This window comes from Xiphophorus maculatus, chromosome 10 (assembly GCF_002775205.1).
Source record: "Xiphophorus maculatus strain JP 163 A chromosome 10, X_maculatus-5.0-male, whole genome shotgun sequence".
Lineage (NCBI taxonomy): Eukaryota > Metazoa > Chordata > Actinopteri > Cyprinodontiformes > Poeciliidae > Xiphophorus > Xiphophorus maculatus.
This window is the reverse complement of record NC_036452.1, coordinates 768,551-785,025: the sequence shown is the minus strand read 5'-3', so window position 1 is coordinate 785,025 and position 16,475 is coordinate 768,551. Positions and strand designations below refer to the sequence as shown.

General features: G+C 42.2%; 2 protein-coding genes and 1 long non-coding RNA gene across 3 annotated transcripts; 1 reads left to right on the top strand and 2 right to left on the bottom strand.

Annotated features, from left to right (window-relative positions):
• Positions 1-293: 293 nt before the first annotated feature.
• LOC102225054 (NADPH oxidase organizer 1-like) lies at positions 294-3,917 on the bottom strand. Its single transcript, XM_023340567.1, has 8 exons — positions 3,745-3,917; positions 3,594-3,674; positions 3,396-3,468; positions 2,699-2,882; positions 2,434-2,630; positions 2,033-2,137; positions 1,833-1,950; positions 294-1,377 (listed from the first exon to the last, which is right to left on the bottom strand). Exons 1-8 carry the CDS (start codon positions 3,817-3,819, stop codon positions 756-758), a joined length of 1,455 nt encoding a protein of 484 aa, XP_023196335.1. The 5' UTR covers positions 3,820-3,917; the 3' UTR covers positions 294-755.
• A 12-nt stretch (positions 3,918-3,929) lies between these two features.
• On the top strand, positions 3,930-5,566 carry LOC111609844. Its single transcript, XR_002753365.1, has 3 exons — positions 3,930-4,016; positions 4,450-4,667; positions 5,110-5,566. It is a non-coding gene; the product is annotated as an uncharacterized LOC111609844 (long non-coding RNA).
• Positions 5,567-13,369: 7,803 nt separating this feature from the next.
• Positions 13,370-16,434, bottom strand: gid4 (GID complex subunit 4 homolog). Its single transcript, XM_005814188.3, has 6 exons — positions 16,057-16,434; positions 15,660-15,719; positions 14,957-15,064; positions 14,788-14,889; positions 14,579-14,709; positions 13,370-14,285 (listed from the first exon to the last, which is right to left on the bottom strand). Exons 1-6 carry the CDS (start codon positions 16,243-16,245, stop codon positions 14,222-14,224), a joined length of 654 nt encoding a protein of 217 aa, XP_005814245.1. The 5' UTR covers positions 16,246-16,434; the 3' UTR covers positions 13,370-14,221.
• Positions 16,435-16,475: the final 41 nt, after the last annotated feature.

The following is a 16,475-nucleotide window of genomic DNA, read 5'->3' as shown; positions in this document are numbered from 1 at the left end:
CTGAACTGAACACTGAACTGAACCAAACCAAACACTGAACTGTACTGAACACTGAACTGAACTGAACATTGAACTGAACTGAACTACACTAAACTGAACTGAACACTGAACTGAACTGAACATTGAACTGAACTGAACTACACTAAACTGAACTGAACACTAAACTGAACCGAACACTGAACTGAACTGAACTGAACTGATGTTTGGTGGGGGTATGTATAATTGTGACCTGATGATTTCCATCATCAACTGAATCCAGTTGAAATATTACGGAGTTTGTGTAAACTTGTGTTTGAATATTAAACCTTTATTGTTTCACTGAAGCAAACAAAACAATGTGAGTTCAAACAGGTTGATTGATCTGATTGAGGAAGAGGAAGAGGAAGAGGAAGAGATGAAATGAATCAAAGGTTCAATCAGGTTTTCTGCTTCACTGAAGCTACAAACTGAGCAGCTGAAACATATAAAGTCTGCTGTGATACAAAGAGCCGTTTCTATGGTTACACAGGAAAAATGATAAAATACACAGCCGGTCAAATCAATATTTAGTTTGTAACACGTTAGTAAAAAATGACTAAATCTTTAGTTTGGATCTGTGACGTTATTGTTGGAGCAACATGGAGGAAATATGACGGCAACCAATTATTTCTGTTCATTTTTTACAGTGTAACTGGACAAACAGCGCCCCCCAGAGTCCATATTTAGTTATTAATATGATAACAAAGACTCGGTGCCTCAGTCCCAAAGCAGCGGTTCTACAGCCGGCTGTGGACCGGGTCGTCCTGCGGCTGCAGCCGGGTTCTGGAGGCCAGCGCTGCCTTGCGGGTCATGGTGCTGCAGCGCACCAGGATCTCCTGGGTGTCGGGTCTGCGGGGGACGCCGGGGGCCGGGCCCGGCTCGCTGCCTTTGGAACCGGCCGACCCGGAGCTCCCGGTGCTGGACCTGGAGGAGCGGGTCGGGTCGGTGCGGCCCGGCTCGTCCCTCAGGCTGGAGGAGGACGAGGCGCTGCTGGAGGAGAAGCTGGAGAAGATGGAGTCGTTGCTGTGGGATGCGGCTGATGAAGATGATGATGATGATGGTGATGATGATGATGATGATGATGATGATGATGATGATGATGGCGCGGCGGCGTCCTGCAGCCAGCTCTCTGACAGCACGTCCAGGGACTGTGCTCTGGGGAGCCGCTCCGGGACCGCGGACCCCCGCCTGGAGCCCGGCTCCTGGTTCTGGACCGGCTGGGAGGAGCGGGAGCCCCGGGCGCCGCTGGAGGCCAGGTTGAGGGAGGAGCCGTGCAGGTGGCGGCCGTGCAGCCCGCGCCGCGGGTTGCTGTAGGGCTGCAGGTACATGGAGGGCAGGTAGCCCACCCTGCCGCCGCACCTGGAGGGGGCGGAGTCAGAGTTAGATCTGACAAACACAGAGCAGCAGGACCGATCGATCAATCAGGACCCATCGATCAATCAAATAGTCCTCCTCTAATTTAGTAATTACTCATTTAAAATGCCATTTGAGCCGGAAACTGTAAACACAAACATTTCAAATGAAAAGCGTCTCAGTCTGTTCATCTGTTCACCAGAACTCCACCGGTTCGGTTCTGGTCAGATATCTCCTATTAATATCTAAGTTATTAATCTAGAAAATAATCCAGCCGCTGCACCGATTCTCATGTTTGACCAAACCGCCACTAGAGGGCGCTGTCACTGGCGTCAGGAAATAAAGTGTTGATTTTATTACTTCAAAATGTATTTAATAATGTGTTCATTTCTGAATGGATTTAAAATGTTCTGTAAGATGATCTGTTGTGGTTCTGTTGTGGTTCTGTTGTGGTTCTGTACCTGACCAGCCACCAGCCGTCGTCAGACTTGCGCAGCGCCTCGACCACGCAGCCGATGGCCACGCCCACCTCGTCGCTCTTGGAGGTGGAGTAGTTCCTCACGGCGCAGTACAGGGACCCTGAAGGCAACACGCAGACCACCCGTCAACATCTCAGGAGGTTCTGGACAGAGTCCGGTCCAGGTGATGAAGAGTGACTCACCTCCCAGGAATCCTCCCTCCTCTTCCTCTTCCTCGTCACAGAGCTCCAGGTAAGGCGCTGGAAACCAGGCTAACCGCTTGTCCTCGCTCTCCACCAACCACCACCCTGCAGGCAACGGGCAGTTAGCAGTTAGCAGTTAGCATGCTGCTGCCGTGGCCTCAACTCATATTGTACACAGTAAAATGTTAACAGCAATAATTTGGTTTATTGAGCCATATATTTATTTTCCAAACTAAATATTTAATTTGAAAACTAAACATTTAGTTGGGAAATAATATTTATTTTCTTAGCTGAATATTTAATTTGGAGCAAAATGTTTAGTTTGAAAACTCCACATTAAATATTTAGTTTGGAACAACTGTTCAGTTTTTACAGTGTAAGGATGAGCTTCATCATCTGACCTGCCGGGTCTTTGATTAGGACGTCCAGCTTGTCGTCGGCAGCCGCCTTAAAGGTCCGGTTCTTGGTGTCTCTGGTCTCGTACGGCGCCACGCAGCGGTACGTCTGCGTCACGAACGGATGCGTCACGCTGCCCACCTGCTGGCGCCGCGCGCCGCCCGCTGCGTCCTGCGCCTCGTCAGACATCAGGATCATGACGCTGCAGCAGACCACGTGTTAGAAACGGATCAAAGCGGCCGCCGGAACCCGACCGGAACCAGAACTTACGTGTTCTTGGTGAAGTCCGTCTGCAGGTCGTGATCTCTGGGCGTGAAGAACCGGGTGACCTCTGAACTCAAGGTCACGGTCTGATCGCAGCGCAGCAGCTCCTCGCAGTAACTCTGCAAGAAGCTCATCTGCCTCACCGACTTCCTGGATCCGGTCTGCTGCAGGCTGCTGCGCCGGGCCTTCCCTGGACCAGAACCAGAACCAGAACCAGTTAACAACCAGAACAAATCTAATAAAATCAACTAAAGATGAAACAATCTGCAGATGAAAAATGTTCCAGATCTCAATCAGCTGAGGCTCGTTTGGTCAGTTATTTTAAATAACTTAAGCAAACATGAAGGATTATTTTCTGCATCGAGAATGTTTTCATCATAAATAATAAATCATCACAAATAAAAACTTCACAGCTTCGAATTAATGAGTTACTGAAATAAATAAACTTTTCATTAATGTTTGAATTTATCCTTCTATCTTCAGATGCTTTAATTCAACATTTAGTTTCTATTTTTATTTGTTTTTAATGAGTTTATTGAAAACTAGATTTACTAATTCCTTATAAAACAGATCCAGGTTCTAATCTGTAAAAATGGTGAACTGCTCCTTTTTCTCCACCTACTGACTTTTATTGTCATAAATCATAAGATCATAAAACATTTTCTATATTTTCTTCTCCAGGCTGGATTTATTGTTTGCTCACCGGAGAACTTTGGGATTTTCCTGTCGTTCTTCCTGAAGGGATTAAAGTTTGGAAATCTTTTCTTCAGCTGCGTCTGTTGGAGAAATGTAGTTATGAAATGATTTTTATTTGACAGTTTTTAATTTCTTTTTATTATTATAAACTAAATAAAAACGAAAATGATTTCATGGTTTGCAGCTCGGATTTTTCCTGACTTACATGAAATGACCGGAAGTCCTGGAAGGACCTGTAGATGATCACTTCCGACTCATCGGACCAGAGGACGGACAGCATGAATGTCTGAGGAGGAGAGCTGATTATTTTCTGACATGAAATGAATAAATAAAACCTTTGTGAGGTTTTAACCAACCTTCAGTCTCGGCTTCTCTCTGCGGACTCCTCCAACCAACCTGACGCTGATGACGTAGCGCTGATCTCCGGTCATCCTGCCGCGGTTCTGGTTCTGGTTCTGGTTCTGGTTCTGAGGTCAGTGGCTGCCGCTGAGGATGAGGAGGATGAAGGTGAGGATGTGAAGCTCCAGCAGCCGCATCTCCTCTAGTTATGTGAAACAAAGAGGGCGGAGCCAGGATGCAGGGGGGCGGGGCGTCAGCAGCAGCAGCACCGCGGAATGACGTCACACAGGTGAGGCACCAACCTGCAGCAGAGACCGTAAACATCTCCAACCGGGAAACAGCCGCTGTATGAGGCGGAATATGCAGAAGAATAAGGAAACAAAAATGTTTCAAACCATCGTTCATATTAAAACCAACATGGCGGCTGTGACGAAAATATAAAGCATGAAATATTTCATACAAAAGAAAACATGTTTAAAATGAGGTAAAAGTAAAATGTGAAAAAGATTTAAAAAATAAAATGATGTTAAGAAGAAGAAGCATATTTAAAAACTGAGATCAAACATAAATAAACTAGTTTAGTTTATTGTTTCAATAAATGATGAAAACATAAATTCATCACATTCAGCCGCTGACATCACTGCTGCTGTCATCCAGCGCCATTAAAACCGCTCACCTGTGTGTGTGTGTGTGTGTGTGTGTGTGTGTGTGTGTGTTAGCAGGTGTTTCTTCAAAGGGCTTATCGCTGCTCTCATCAGGTGGATGTGAAGCCCCTGCTGTGAAGGGATGCCAGTATTTATCACTCACTCACACACACACACACACACACACACACACAGGCGGCACGTGCTGCAGCGTTGAATGTCGGGTTTGTGGAGCTTTGAACCTGAAACACGTGAGGTTTGGACGTGATGGGAATTATCGTTCACTTGGATTTTAGGTTTGTAAATTAATCAAATAAATTCTGTTTTTGGGGTAAATTTGGTCAAACTTTCTTCTGATTATTGACTGATTATTGATCACAGCGGGGTCTCCACCCTGCGGCTCTTTGGCTCTAATAAATAATCTTAAGTATAGATATAATAACAATAACATGCAGGTTTTGCATTTGCTTAATCGTTCAGTTTTTCTTCTCATTAGCCTTTAAACTATATTGTGCTTTTTGGAAAAACATCCATGTTGCAAATCTCTTGTTTTTATTTATTTCCAGACATGAAAATAAAAATAACACATTTGCTTTGAAGTTGTTTTGCACTGCAAAGGTTGCAAATCTCAGATTATCTGATGAATTATTATCTGAGCCATAACTCATCACTGTCTGCGAAAGCAGTTTTCATAGTTAATCTGACAGAACTGATCTGTAATCTGATCTCTTTCTGCAGCAGAACCTGCAGCCTCTGGACTTTATCATCTTCATCACATCAGAAAACTTTCACTTTGTTTTGAAAAACAGACTTTTGATCTCAAACCTGCTTAGATAAAGTTATTATTATTATTATTAGGGAGAATAGAAGGACAAACTCAAACTCTGGATGTGTGCAGGATAAACCCCAGAGAAATGAGAGTTCAGACCCGACCCACTGGGCCAGTGGTTCTTGGGAACCAGCAGAACCAGTTTGGCTACTGGTTTCCCTCCCGCTGTAGAACAAAAGAGAGGAATGACTGGATCTGCATTCAGTATTCAGCAATACAAGGCGTTCTATTGTTCTGCATTCTTCTCAAACCTGATCTGATTTTCTGGAAGCATAAAATACCTGAAGGTTTTCTGACCTGATCAGCCGAGATCAGAAACAACAGAGTCACCAGAAACATCTGGAAACACAAACCTTTCAAACATCCAGTGACGTGCGGTCAGGGGAGGCAGGTGAGGCAGTGCCTCACCAGCCATCATGGAAAGAAAGAAAATATATAATCATAAAGTAATTTAAATTGTTATATTCATCCGGTGGTTTGTACTAAAAAATATTTATTTTTCATGTAGCTTCACCAATTTCGATTTTTATTTGTTCAAAATCGCTGAATTTTCTTATTTTCCCATTCAAATGCTTGGAAGCGATGCCGGTGAGGCAGCAGCGAGCTCTGCCTCACCTTGGATTGCGCAACCCCTGGCTCTGCGCTGGCTGCTAAGCGGAGAGAGCATGTTGCTGTACGGCGTCAATAAAATGGTTTAAACAAATTTAATATGTGAACTTATTTCCAATAATTTAGCTTATGTATATAATGTACAGTGCTTTTTGTCACCAACTGTGTTTGTGTAACGTGTTTCGTGTAATGAGCGATTATAAACGGCAGAGAACAGGTTCGAGGTGAGGCAGGCAGTTCTCTTGCCTCATGGCAGGGGGCGCTCAAGATCCCAGACGTTCGTCTTGTTCACTCCTCAACTGCCGAGTAAGTGACAGCGAGCTAGGCTAAACGATTCGGGAAGCAAGTCAAGTGCAGCGATAGATTTTGTGAGCTACAGTTTGTATGTGTAAGGATGCAGAAGTGAAACATAACCTGTAAACTGCTGTCAATCTATGCATCTATTTGCAAATCTGATTCTGATGACGTCAGTGCCTCACCAGCTATGAACCTCACCGCACGTCACTGCAAACATCCATCCGTATTTCTCACTGCTGCAGTCAAACATGTTGTGTCTGTAATAAACATGTTTAAATATTTATCATAAAAGAGATTTTTATTGTTGATTTTTTTGTAACTTCATGTTGAGTGATAAAAGTTTGGACTGGAAGATAAAATCAAACTACAGAACGAAGTCTTCAAATTTTATGGCATGGTTATTGGCATAGAAGCACAATAAAAGCTGATTTGCAGGAAAGAATGGCCTAGTCAAAGTCCAGTTGATGGGGAGGATGGTGATTCCTGCTCAGATCTGTCAGGCTGGGAAACTGCAGATCAAACTTCCTCCTAGTCAGAGGGTCAAAGGTCATCCATGCTAGACCTTTCCAGCCAGCCTCATTCAGCACAACAAGGACTGATGGAACAGGAAGTGATGTCACTGTCAGAAACTCCAGGAAAGAGAAGCTGAGAAACATCTTTTAGTTCAGGCTTAGTTCAGTTTTAGTTCAGGTTTAGTTCAGTTTTAGTTCAGGCTTAGTTCAGTTTTAGTTCAGGTTTAGTTCAGTTTTAGTTCAGGTTTAGTTCAGTTTTAGTTCAGGTTTAGTTCAGTTTTAGTTCAGGTTTAGTTCAGTTTTAGTTCAGGTTTAGTTCAGGTTTAGTTCAGGTTTAGTTCAGTTTTAGTTCAGGTTTAGTCCAGTTTTAGTTCAGTTTTAGTTCAGGTTTAGTTCAGTTTTAGTTCAGTTTTAGTTCAGGTTTAGTTCAGTTTTAGTTCAGGTTTAGTTCAGGTTTAGTTCAGTTTTAGTTCAGGTTTAGTTCAGGTTTAGTTCAGTTTTAGTTCGGGTTTAGTCCAGTTTTAGTTCAGTTTTAGTTCAGGTTTAGTTCAGTTTTAGTTCAGGTTTAGTTCAGTTTTAGTTCAGTTTTAGTTCAGGTTTAGTTCAGTTTTAGTTCAGGTTTAGTTCAGTTTTAGTTCAGTTTTAGTTCAGGTTTAGTTCAGTTTTAGTTCAGGTTTAGTCATAAACATTTGATCTCCTAACTTTCCATAATCTGAGGGTTTTGTAATAAATTTGACCTAAAAAACCGAAACATGTTGAAATAAATGAAATTTTTGCTGTAATAATTTAATCTGGATCTGTTCTGAGATTATCTCTAATATGAACCTGGAGATGATCTGAGTAAAAACCAATCTGTTCCTCCCTCTGCAGCAGAAGCTGATACCTGGCACTCAGGATGACCTTTGACCTGCTCTGGTTAAAGTGTTGATAATTACAGTAAATTTATGATGTAATAAAAGAGGCTGGTTTGGATAACTGATTGAATCTTTTATCAGCTTTTATCTTAAATCTAAAATGTTCTGGAACATTTAAAGGGAATAAAATAAAGAAAAGATCAAACCTGCTCATAATTTCACTTTTTCTATCTAATCTTCATGTTTGTTCATTTTCTTCAGCTGATTAGAAGGAAGCAGTTAGAAACACTGCAGGTGTTTCATTCTTAACCAAACTTAATGATAACATTTATCTATAGCATGCAAAGTCTTTTACTCGATGCAAAGATTGTTGATATTGTGATTCTATGAATGCGTTTTATTTTATTGTTTTAGAGTCAAAGGAAAGTTTCCACCATAATATACTAAATAGTTTCATATTATTTTTTCTTCTGTATGAGACTCTACCAACAAAAAGTGTCTCAGAATAATATGTATGACACTGTAAAAGCAAAACTGTGAATTTTTGCTTGTATCTGTTTAACAGCCCTGGTTGTAAGAACCAGGGCTGTTATTCCTCTGTGAACCTAATTCATTTGTTTGTTGTTGATTTTTGCTTAATTAAGTTTCTTATGCATACATTGTAAATGGTTTTTATTATAGTTTATTATGTTGCTTTTCATGTCTCCTTATTTCTTTTATATAATTGATGAAGAGAGGTAGATATTATTCAGAACGTGTAATGGTCTTGTTTATGTCATTTAATTAGCTCTACATTGTTAAGAAAATAAAAAGTATGGTGTTTTATTAGTAAATTAATTTTTCATGGTGCCAATAATGCCGGGATTAATAATAAATAATAAAGACTTTGTGCTATTCTGATTTAGTAATGTAATTATATTAGTTGTGTTACCACCCCCACGCCACTAGAGGCAGTATCAGGCCCGAAAAGATGCAACTAAGGAGCAGATTTAGAAGTTCACAGAAAGCTACAGAATGTGTTAAAAACTGTGAGCTGCGCTGAAGTAAATAAAAGAGAAAAGTTCAAATACATGCTGAGAGTGAAAATCCTTCCTAAAGGTGAAGATATATCACAGATTTTAAAAGAAAATAAAAACGGGAGACCGCGGATAATACAGGAAATAGCGCCCCCTTCCTTCCGGAGTGCAGTGGTCCCATTTCCAAATAAGCTATGAAACTGACAGCGTCCGTCCCGCCCTTCCTGTTTGCTGCAGTGAGGTGAACTTGGGTGGACTTGGTGTCCAGGGAGCTTCGTTTCAATATTCTCCCATACAGAAGCTCAGAGCGGACAAACTTAAACAATGCTTGAAAAGCAGAAAACTCAAAGTGAGCAGGAAGAAGGCAGCGTCGGTTCAAAGGTTAGTTATTTTCTGGATATGGACAGTGTGAAAGCTAACACTCGCTAGCACTAACTTATCTGGGCCGTCTCTACCAAGTTCCTGCTCGGTAATCAGTTTGGTAAAAATATTGATTCGTCAATGCTTTTCCGTTAATTTTTCCTATTAAATATTAATTCAGAAAACGTGTGAATCGGTTAAAGCTCCTGTCGCAGTTCGTGAACAACACTGCCGCCATAAAAGCTTGGCGTTATGAAACAGTTCTTCTTCTTGAGTTTATTTGTGGTTAACAAACAACTATTGGTGGACAATAAATTGTACATATTAATAACTGGAATCAGGCGATCAAACTAAATCAGCTGTTCAGACGTTTCCCCCCAACAGGGAACTTCGTTGTTCTAAATTTAGTATTTTGACGTCATTTGCGATCAGTACCATTAGTTAGATGGCTATTTGTGCTCTTATTTTGAAGTCTGAAAGCAGCGGTTCCGATTCCTCTTTTGGTTTTATCTCCTTTTCATTCAACCTTATTGAGCAAATCTCTAGGAAACATCAAAGGAAGATGACGACACTTACATGAACAAACAACCAGGAGTTAATTAAAGAAATAAATGCAAATATTCATGTTTCTGAATTGTTTTGAAAGCCTTTTTGTCCTCATGACGCACGTTGGGAATCAACGGTGGTAGTTAGCGCTTTAGCATTAGCTTCTGATAAAAGACCATATTAATGTAGCGCTTTAGAATTAGCAGAGCTATTTTGTAAGATTAGGACTTTATCAGACATTTTTTGTACAGGACGTTTGAATTAAAACCATAACTGATTAAAGATGGAAGTGAAATAGTTGCTGCTTCTGTTTTCTGATTATGTGAGTTGTTTTAGTGTCACTTTAATCTGCAGGAGAGATAACGTCTGGCTACCGAGGAAATAAAAGACGTGACGTGAAGCTGGCACCTTTTGTTCTGTGCTGCAGCCGTCATTTCTCGTCTGTGCAATAAAAATGTTTTCTGTCCAGGTACAGGCGCGGCTCTGACTGCTTGTGAAACAATGAAAACCCTGAAGGAAGCTGCTTGGTAAATTTGTTTTCTCGAGCTGCGTTTCCTTGATTTGGTGGCCCAGGATGATGGTGAGGAGGTCAGACCAAAGGTCACCATGAGTCAAACGCTTCCCAAACAGTCCAGAGATCAAACTGGATTTCTCTGCCTGGAAACCGGATCATTAAGACTGACACAGATCCACTTCACTCTGTTTGGCCTGAAAATGACTCAGCTGCTCTTTATGAAAGGTTTGACCTCTGACCTGCAGGTCGCTCTTCATCATGGAGGCGTTTCCTGAGGCATTTGTTTTCTGGTTATGAAAATAATTCTGCGTCCTTCATTTCCAGGAATAGACCGAACCCCACGTTTCACCTGCAGTGAGTCAGAGCAGCGCAGCGATTCCCGACAATCAAATACTGTAAATGTGTCCAGTTACAAACCAGTCAGACCAGTCCGACCAGTCCGGTTCACACAAAGCACTTCAGGAACAATGAAGTATTATCAAGCTCCTCTTTAAGTTCAGTTTATTCATTAAATTAGTTTAAAATGTTGTTAAGTGTAAAAGTGTGGCCCATCGTTCTGAATAAAAATATTGATAGATTCCCATTTATGAAGGAAGTTTTTGTTTCATCTTAATTTTGGAGAAACTAGATCCAAACTGACTGACCTGATTTTACTGGAGATCAAATCCTGAAACTAACCTGATGAGCCTGGAGGCCTGCTGCTTCCTGCAAAACTAAGATCCAACTATTTTGGTCATTTTTAGTTTATTATTGAGCAGTTAAAATAAAAAAAGGATCAAACAAAAATGTTTTCAGTTTAACTATTTTGGTTCTTATGGCAGAAAGTTTGTACACCCCTGATCTGAGGAACCTCAGCAGAGCATGACCTCACTGACCCGCAGCATCACTCCTCCTAGACCAGCAGGGGGCGACAGAGGAGAGGACAGGAAGAAGAAGAATTACTTTATTCATCCCAGCAGGGAAATTATTTCGCAGTTACAGCAGCATAGAGACAAGACACACAACAACCACCACTGAGTAGCAATTGTAGACAAATAAAAATAAAGGAGCCTCCAGTAGAACCGGAACCGGGCTCAGTTCCCTGCTTTAGTTCGGTAAGAGGATGAAGACAGGAAGTTTTGTTCAAGTAAAATGAAGAAACATCCAGAAACTTTTCCAGTTTTCTTCTTTCTGTTGAATGAGCTCCTCTTCCTCAGAGTCTAGGTGTGTTTTTCTATATTTGGTCCCATCAGGGTGTGTATTTCTGCCTGCTGTGGCTGCAGCTGATGAGTCTCATACCAAAAATACTTCAGGCTGTTTTCAGCCTGCTGTTTGCGACTCACCAGGAAGGAAGCGGCGTCTGGTCCGGCGATGGCAGCATCAGGCTGTGGGCCAGAAATAACCCAGTTTCATCATCCAGAACCGAAACGTCTGAAAACAGGACAGACCAAAACACAAACCGCAGCCCCTCCAGGCAGACGCCCCTAAATAAAATCATCAAACATCAACTCCAGACAAGAGGCCATGATTTAATTTGTGAAAAGTTTTGACAGGTTCTGACCCGGTTCTGACTCAGAGACATGAATGTGTCAGAAAATGAAACCAAGCAGAACTGAGTCTGAAATATTCAAGTCATGAAAATGTTAATGAATCCATGAATCGCATTAATATTTAGTTTTTATTTCTTTGTTTTAATTTGGTTTCAATGTTGCTCAAATAGTTTGTGTGGTAATTTATTTTATGTTTTTGTAAAGTTTGTAAGAATGTTGAAGCGGTTGATTTGGATTTTGTTTTTTAGAAAATCAGTGAAAATAACGAAGAAACAACCAAACAAGGAAAACCAACAAAAGGAAATCTGGGAATATTAAAACTAAATGGCTTTGACAGGAATCAGTCCGGTTTCAGATCTTTCCATTGATTCACAGATGGATTCAGGTCTGGACTTTGACTAGGCCATGACTCTAACATCTCTGGCTGCTCGTCCTGCTGGAAGCTGAACTTTGACCCCGTCTCAGCTCATTTCCAGGTTTTCCTCCAGGATTTTTCTCAATTAGCTCCATCCATCTTCCCACAGCATGATGCTGCCACCACCATGTTAGGACGGAGCCTGTTTTGTAGAGTGAAACGTTCAGTATAGATCTGTGCTCAGGTTTTCTCCTTCAGATTATCTGAACTTTACATTTTTATTCTTTTTTAATTTGGAAAAAATAAAATCATGCGTTATTTTTTCATAATTATTTGATACTTTTAGTTTTCTCAGAAAATCTCACTGAAATGTTTGAGGTTTGTCCAGCTGTCGGGATAAACCAGCGCAGGCAGAGCAGACTGTGCTGCCACCTAGCGGGCGGACTGAGCGGCGCAGCCTCTGTTCTGCTCGCTGAGCCAAATTAATCTCATGAATATTCATCTGATATTTGATCTGCTGAGCCTCTGCAGACCCAGAAAACCTTTAAATGGCCTTTAACCATATTTTGATTTCTAAAAGCATTTAGAAACTTCACCTACTTCTGAAACACTTTGTTTTCTGTTTACTTAAAAATCCTTTTAATCTTACTATATTTACAGTGAACCTTCTTTATGTAGCTAGAAAGAAAAGTGAAGAAATATGTTGTTTTCTTCCCCTGTGAACATTTTGGGGCTCCAGGTCCTGACAGCCTCATGTTGGCATAAATATTGTGTCCAGTGTGTCATATGATCAATGTGCAGTGTGAAATTTAAATTAAATAAATTATTGACTGTGGCGACTCCAAAATAATCATAAGAAGATATCTAATCTGTCTGTAACCAGTTTGTGTTAAAAAAACTGGTTATGTCAAAAACAGAACTGCATCTATACTTAAAGTCTTATGTCTCACTGTTTTATATGCATGATTGTGTTTATGTTGTGCTATTTTAAATGAATATTTCAATTTTTCCTAGTTTTAAGATGTACTGTTTAAAAGCCCATCTAGGGACAAGTGCTGCGTATTAGCTGTTGCTCTAAACAGAACAGGGGAGTCAAACTCCAGTCGCTGTCCTGCAGGTTTTAGATGAGCCTCTGGAACAAAACCCTGGAATGAAACGGCTTCATTTCCTCCTGGTGTAGCTCAGGTCTCAGAGCCTTAATGACCTGATTATTCTGTTCAGCTGCTGCAGCAGAGGCTCATCTAAACGTTTCAGGGCAGCGGGCCCCCAGGACTGGAGTTTGACACCTGTGATCTAAACACTGACAAACAGGGAACCACTGTTCTGTTTGTCTGTCCCTTTCAGATAAACTTTAATTAATTAGTGTTAATCAGGAAAGGGGGCAGCGCAGCAGAGCTTTGCCCCGCCAGCAGGGGGCAGCGAGGCTTTCATTGTGGATTCTGCTCCGACCCCTTCAGGGAACATCAGTTCATCTTGGAAAATAAATGCAACCATAGTTTGACTTTGGTAAATATACATTAGTTCATGGTAAATGTATCATATGGATATGTATTAATTTATGATAAAAGACACAGAAGCAGGTTTTAAATGTTTCTTTGATTCCAATAGTCACTCTTTACACTCACTCCAACCTTAATTCACAAACACCCTCAGGTAGGTGGCGCTGTGGAAACCATGGCATCATAGAGAAACATGATGGGGGGGCAGGCGATTTAACAAAAATAGTCTCTTTAATGAAGATAAATCTGTTTATATATTATAGGAATAAAGTGTGAAACCTCTAACATTTGCTTTCTCTAGAGTTGCATAGCTGTGGGAGCATCATCTGATGATGCCGACGGATAAATTCCCTCCTTTAATACTTTATAGGATTATTTTGGCTCAAAGATTCACTGTTAAAACTTGACTTCTGTCTAAAACCCTCATTGTGGGCGTCATGGTAACACAGAGATGGAGAACAGAAGGAACTCCACAACAGTTTGTCCCAGAAAGCAGCACAACCAAAACAAAGCAAAGCTGGGATCTCCCAGGTTGTACTGTCTCTTGAACGCACCGCTCACTCCTCAACCTCAGAGCAAAATTACTAAATGAATTCCTGCTGTTTCAGGTCCAACACCGGACCCGAGTCCTCACCCGCTCAGTGTGTGCAAGCTGCTGGTTCTGGAAGGAACCGGACTGGTTCTGAAATCAGTACGGTTCTGAGAGCCGGTGCCGATCCGGTCCGTGTCTCGGTAAGCTGAGCCAAGCATTTAAACCAGGCAGTGAAACAAACGAAGGGAAGGGGAACTCTACAGGAACCGGTCCGGTCCGTCCAGGCTCCTCCGTACATTCACTGAGCCGTTCAGGAAGTGGGAGCGTCTGTCCTCTGTCCTCTCAGCAGCTTTGGACCCTCTGCCCGTCCAACAGGAAGTGCCTGGAAGCGCGCGGCGTCACCGGAACTCGTAGATGGCGGCGCTGTGCTCAGGAACATGGGTCAGGTTCAGGGACTGGTACCTGGACAGCAGAACCAGAACACTGCATGAAGAGTCTGTGACCAAGAACCCAGAAACAGGAGAGCAGGTTCTGACCACAGCAGAACTGGACCAGTGCTAACGAGCCGAAACATCAACAAGTCCTATCACAACAGACTGAACATCTGTTAGCATTAGCCTAGAAAAGGTTCTGGTCATCTTTCACTGTAGATAAATATATCCAATACATTTATTATCAGCTGTAACAACTGTATTAATGTTGACACTAGTTTCACTGGTCAGCCTAACTGGGATAACTGGAACTGCAGGCGTTACCATTCAGAGCTCCGGTGGTAGTAAAAACCCTCGATGGTCGCTGTGGACTTCTGGAAGCAGATGTAGTAGAAACCGGCAAAGGAGGCGCCACTGATGTCCTTAATGGTGTGATCGGGAACCAGAAACTGCTCCTGGGGGTCAGAACCAGGAGAACCGTTAGCAGCAGGAGAACAGAACCGGACCGGACCCACCTTTAAACTCCAGCTTACTTTCCACCTCATGAAGATATAGTCGGAGCTCTTCAGATCCTCGTAGTCAAACTCATCAGAGTTGAAGGTCTTTGCATACTGGTAGAAGGCCTGGAACTTCCCCTGAACAGAAACCGGATTATTATGGGATGTCTGTGGACGCCAGACAGTTTTAAAAGGTTCTACATACCCAGTGTTTACGATCCACGTCTTCATCTGCATCCCACTTCCTGGTGAGAAACGGACGCTTCCTGCTGATGATCTCTCCAGCAAAGAAGGTGGTCAGTGTTGGGTATTCCTACATAAACAAGCAGGGGAGGGGCATCCTAATTAAATAACAGTTTTAAACACTTTGTGAAATGGTTGGAAGACAGGTAGTGAAGGTTTTTGTTCAGCTAAAGCTCCTTCAATTTCCCATTAGCTGAAATAGATCCTGGGTTTTTGTCCATCAGTCATGTTGCTATGGAATAGTAACGCTAACAGGCTGCTAGCATATTCTGATGGCCATGAAACCTTCATACAGCAACAGTCTTCAGTCAGAGGCTTCTTTGGATTTGCTGCAAAACTGACTGCTACCGGAGATTCTTTGAAGATCATAGGATTTATGACAAAAATTAAAAAATGAAGTTTGTTTTGAAACATGTTGGCCTCCTGAACACGGCAGTTTGGATTCAATCATCCATTTATAATTTATCACCATCATTCAAACATTTATAATTTACCTGAAAATCCACCAAGAAAAGTGAAATAATTGTATAAAAGGATGGATTGAAGAGCCAGTAAACTGTATACATGTGAATGACCTTTCAGACCATGTGGACAGACATATATATGTTTTAAAAAAGCAGCTTTTCTGTCTGCTGGTATGGAAACAAACATGAAGAAGCACTGACTTCTGTCAATCCTTTAATCTTCAGGTAGCCACACAGGTAGGAATCCTCCATGGTCACATGCTTTGAGAGAGAAAGAGAGAATATTTTCATTCCACTACTCATTTCTATCCACTTATGTAGCAAAAAAAATCTGCCTGCTGCTGTTCATACTGTTTATAATGACTTATCAACATTTAAACCGCATTAAATAATCATTAGAAATGATTCTATAGTGTTTTTTAGTGAAGAGCAGAAGTTTGCTCTGCTACACCCCCAGCTAGGTGACTTAGTTCAGGGCAGGCCGGGACAGACCCGTTTTTCTCCAGCTGTCAGTCATCACCGCGTCAGATTGACACATCACCACATTTCTGTCACATTTACACCAAAACATTCACACGCAAACATTTCACTTCCCTACCTGTAACACAACCTCCACGTCATAAGAGTTTCCTTTGCTTTTCTGGTGGCCCCTGAATTTGGAGCCGCTGTACAGGAGCGAGGTGACGACGCCCGGCTGCTGGGTGTTTATCGGCGGCGGCGGAATAAGCGAGGCCGAGGATGTGAAGGCCGCAGGGAAGTCGCTGAGGTATCCAGCGGGGACGGGCATGTCTCCTGCTTCGCTGGCTGGGCACCAACCGCAGGCACCAACCGCAGCCGTGCTGGCGAAGGACTCCAGTCGCTTCTAGAAACCGCTAAAGAAACGCTGGATCTGTTCAAAAACATCCAAACACCCGTTTATCTCCGCCGCGGCACAGTTTAACCAAGCTGCCCGAGAAGTAAAGTGGACTTCGTCGCTGCGCTCTGACCGGGAGCATCAGCCTCTCTCATTGGTCAACG

What these genes read in the sequence shown, in the direction of transcription:
- gid4 (XM_005814188.3), bottom strand. Translation starts at nt 16,245, where the DNA reads ATGCCCGTCCCCGCTGGATACCTCAGCGACTTCCCTGCGGCCTTCACA. An exon ending in AGATTAAAGGATTGACAGAA is followed by an intron (nt 15,065 to 15,659) that starts GTCAGTGCTTCT and finishes TTGTTTATGTAG; the next exon opens with GAATACCCAACACTGACCAC. An exon ending in ATATCTTCATGAGGTGGAAA is followed by an intron (nt 14,710 to 14,787) that starts GTAAGCTGGAGT and finishes TCTGACCCCCAG; the next exon opens with GAGCAGTTTCTGGTTCCCGA.
- LOC102225054 (XM_023340567.1), bottom strand. Translation starts at nt 3,819, where the DNA reads ATGACCGGAGATCAGCGCTACGTCATCAGCGTCAGGTTGGTTGGAGGA. An exon ending in AGGACTTCCGGTCATTTCAT is followed by an intron (nt 3,469 to 3,593) that starts GTAAGTCAGGAA and finishes TTTCTCCAACAG; the next exon opens with ACGCAGCTGAAGAAAAGATT. An exon ending in GGAGGGAGGATTCCTGGGAG is followed by an intron (nt 1,951 to 2,032) that starts GTGAGTCACTCT and finishes TGTTGCCTTCAG; the next exon opens with GGTCCCTGTACTGCGCCGTG.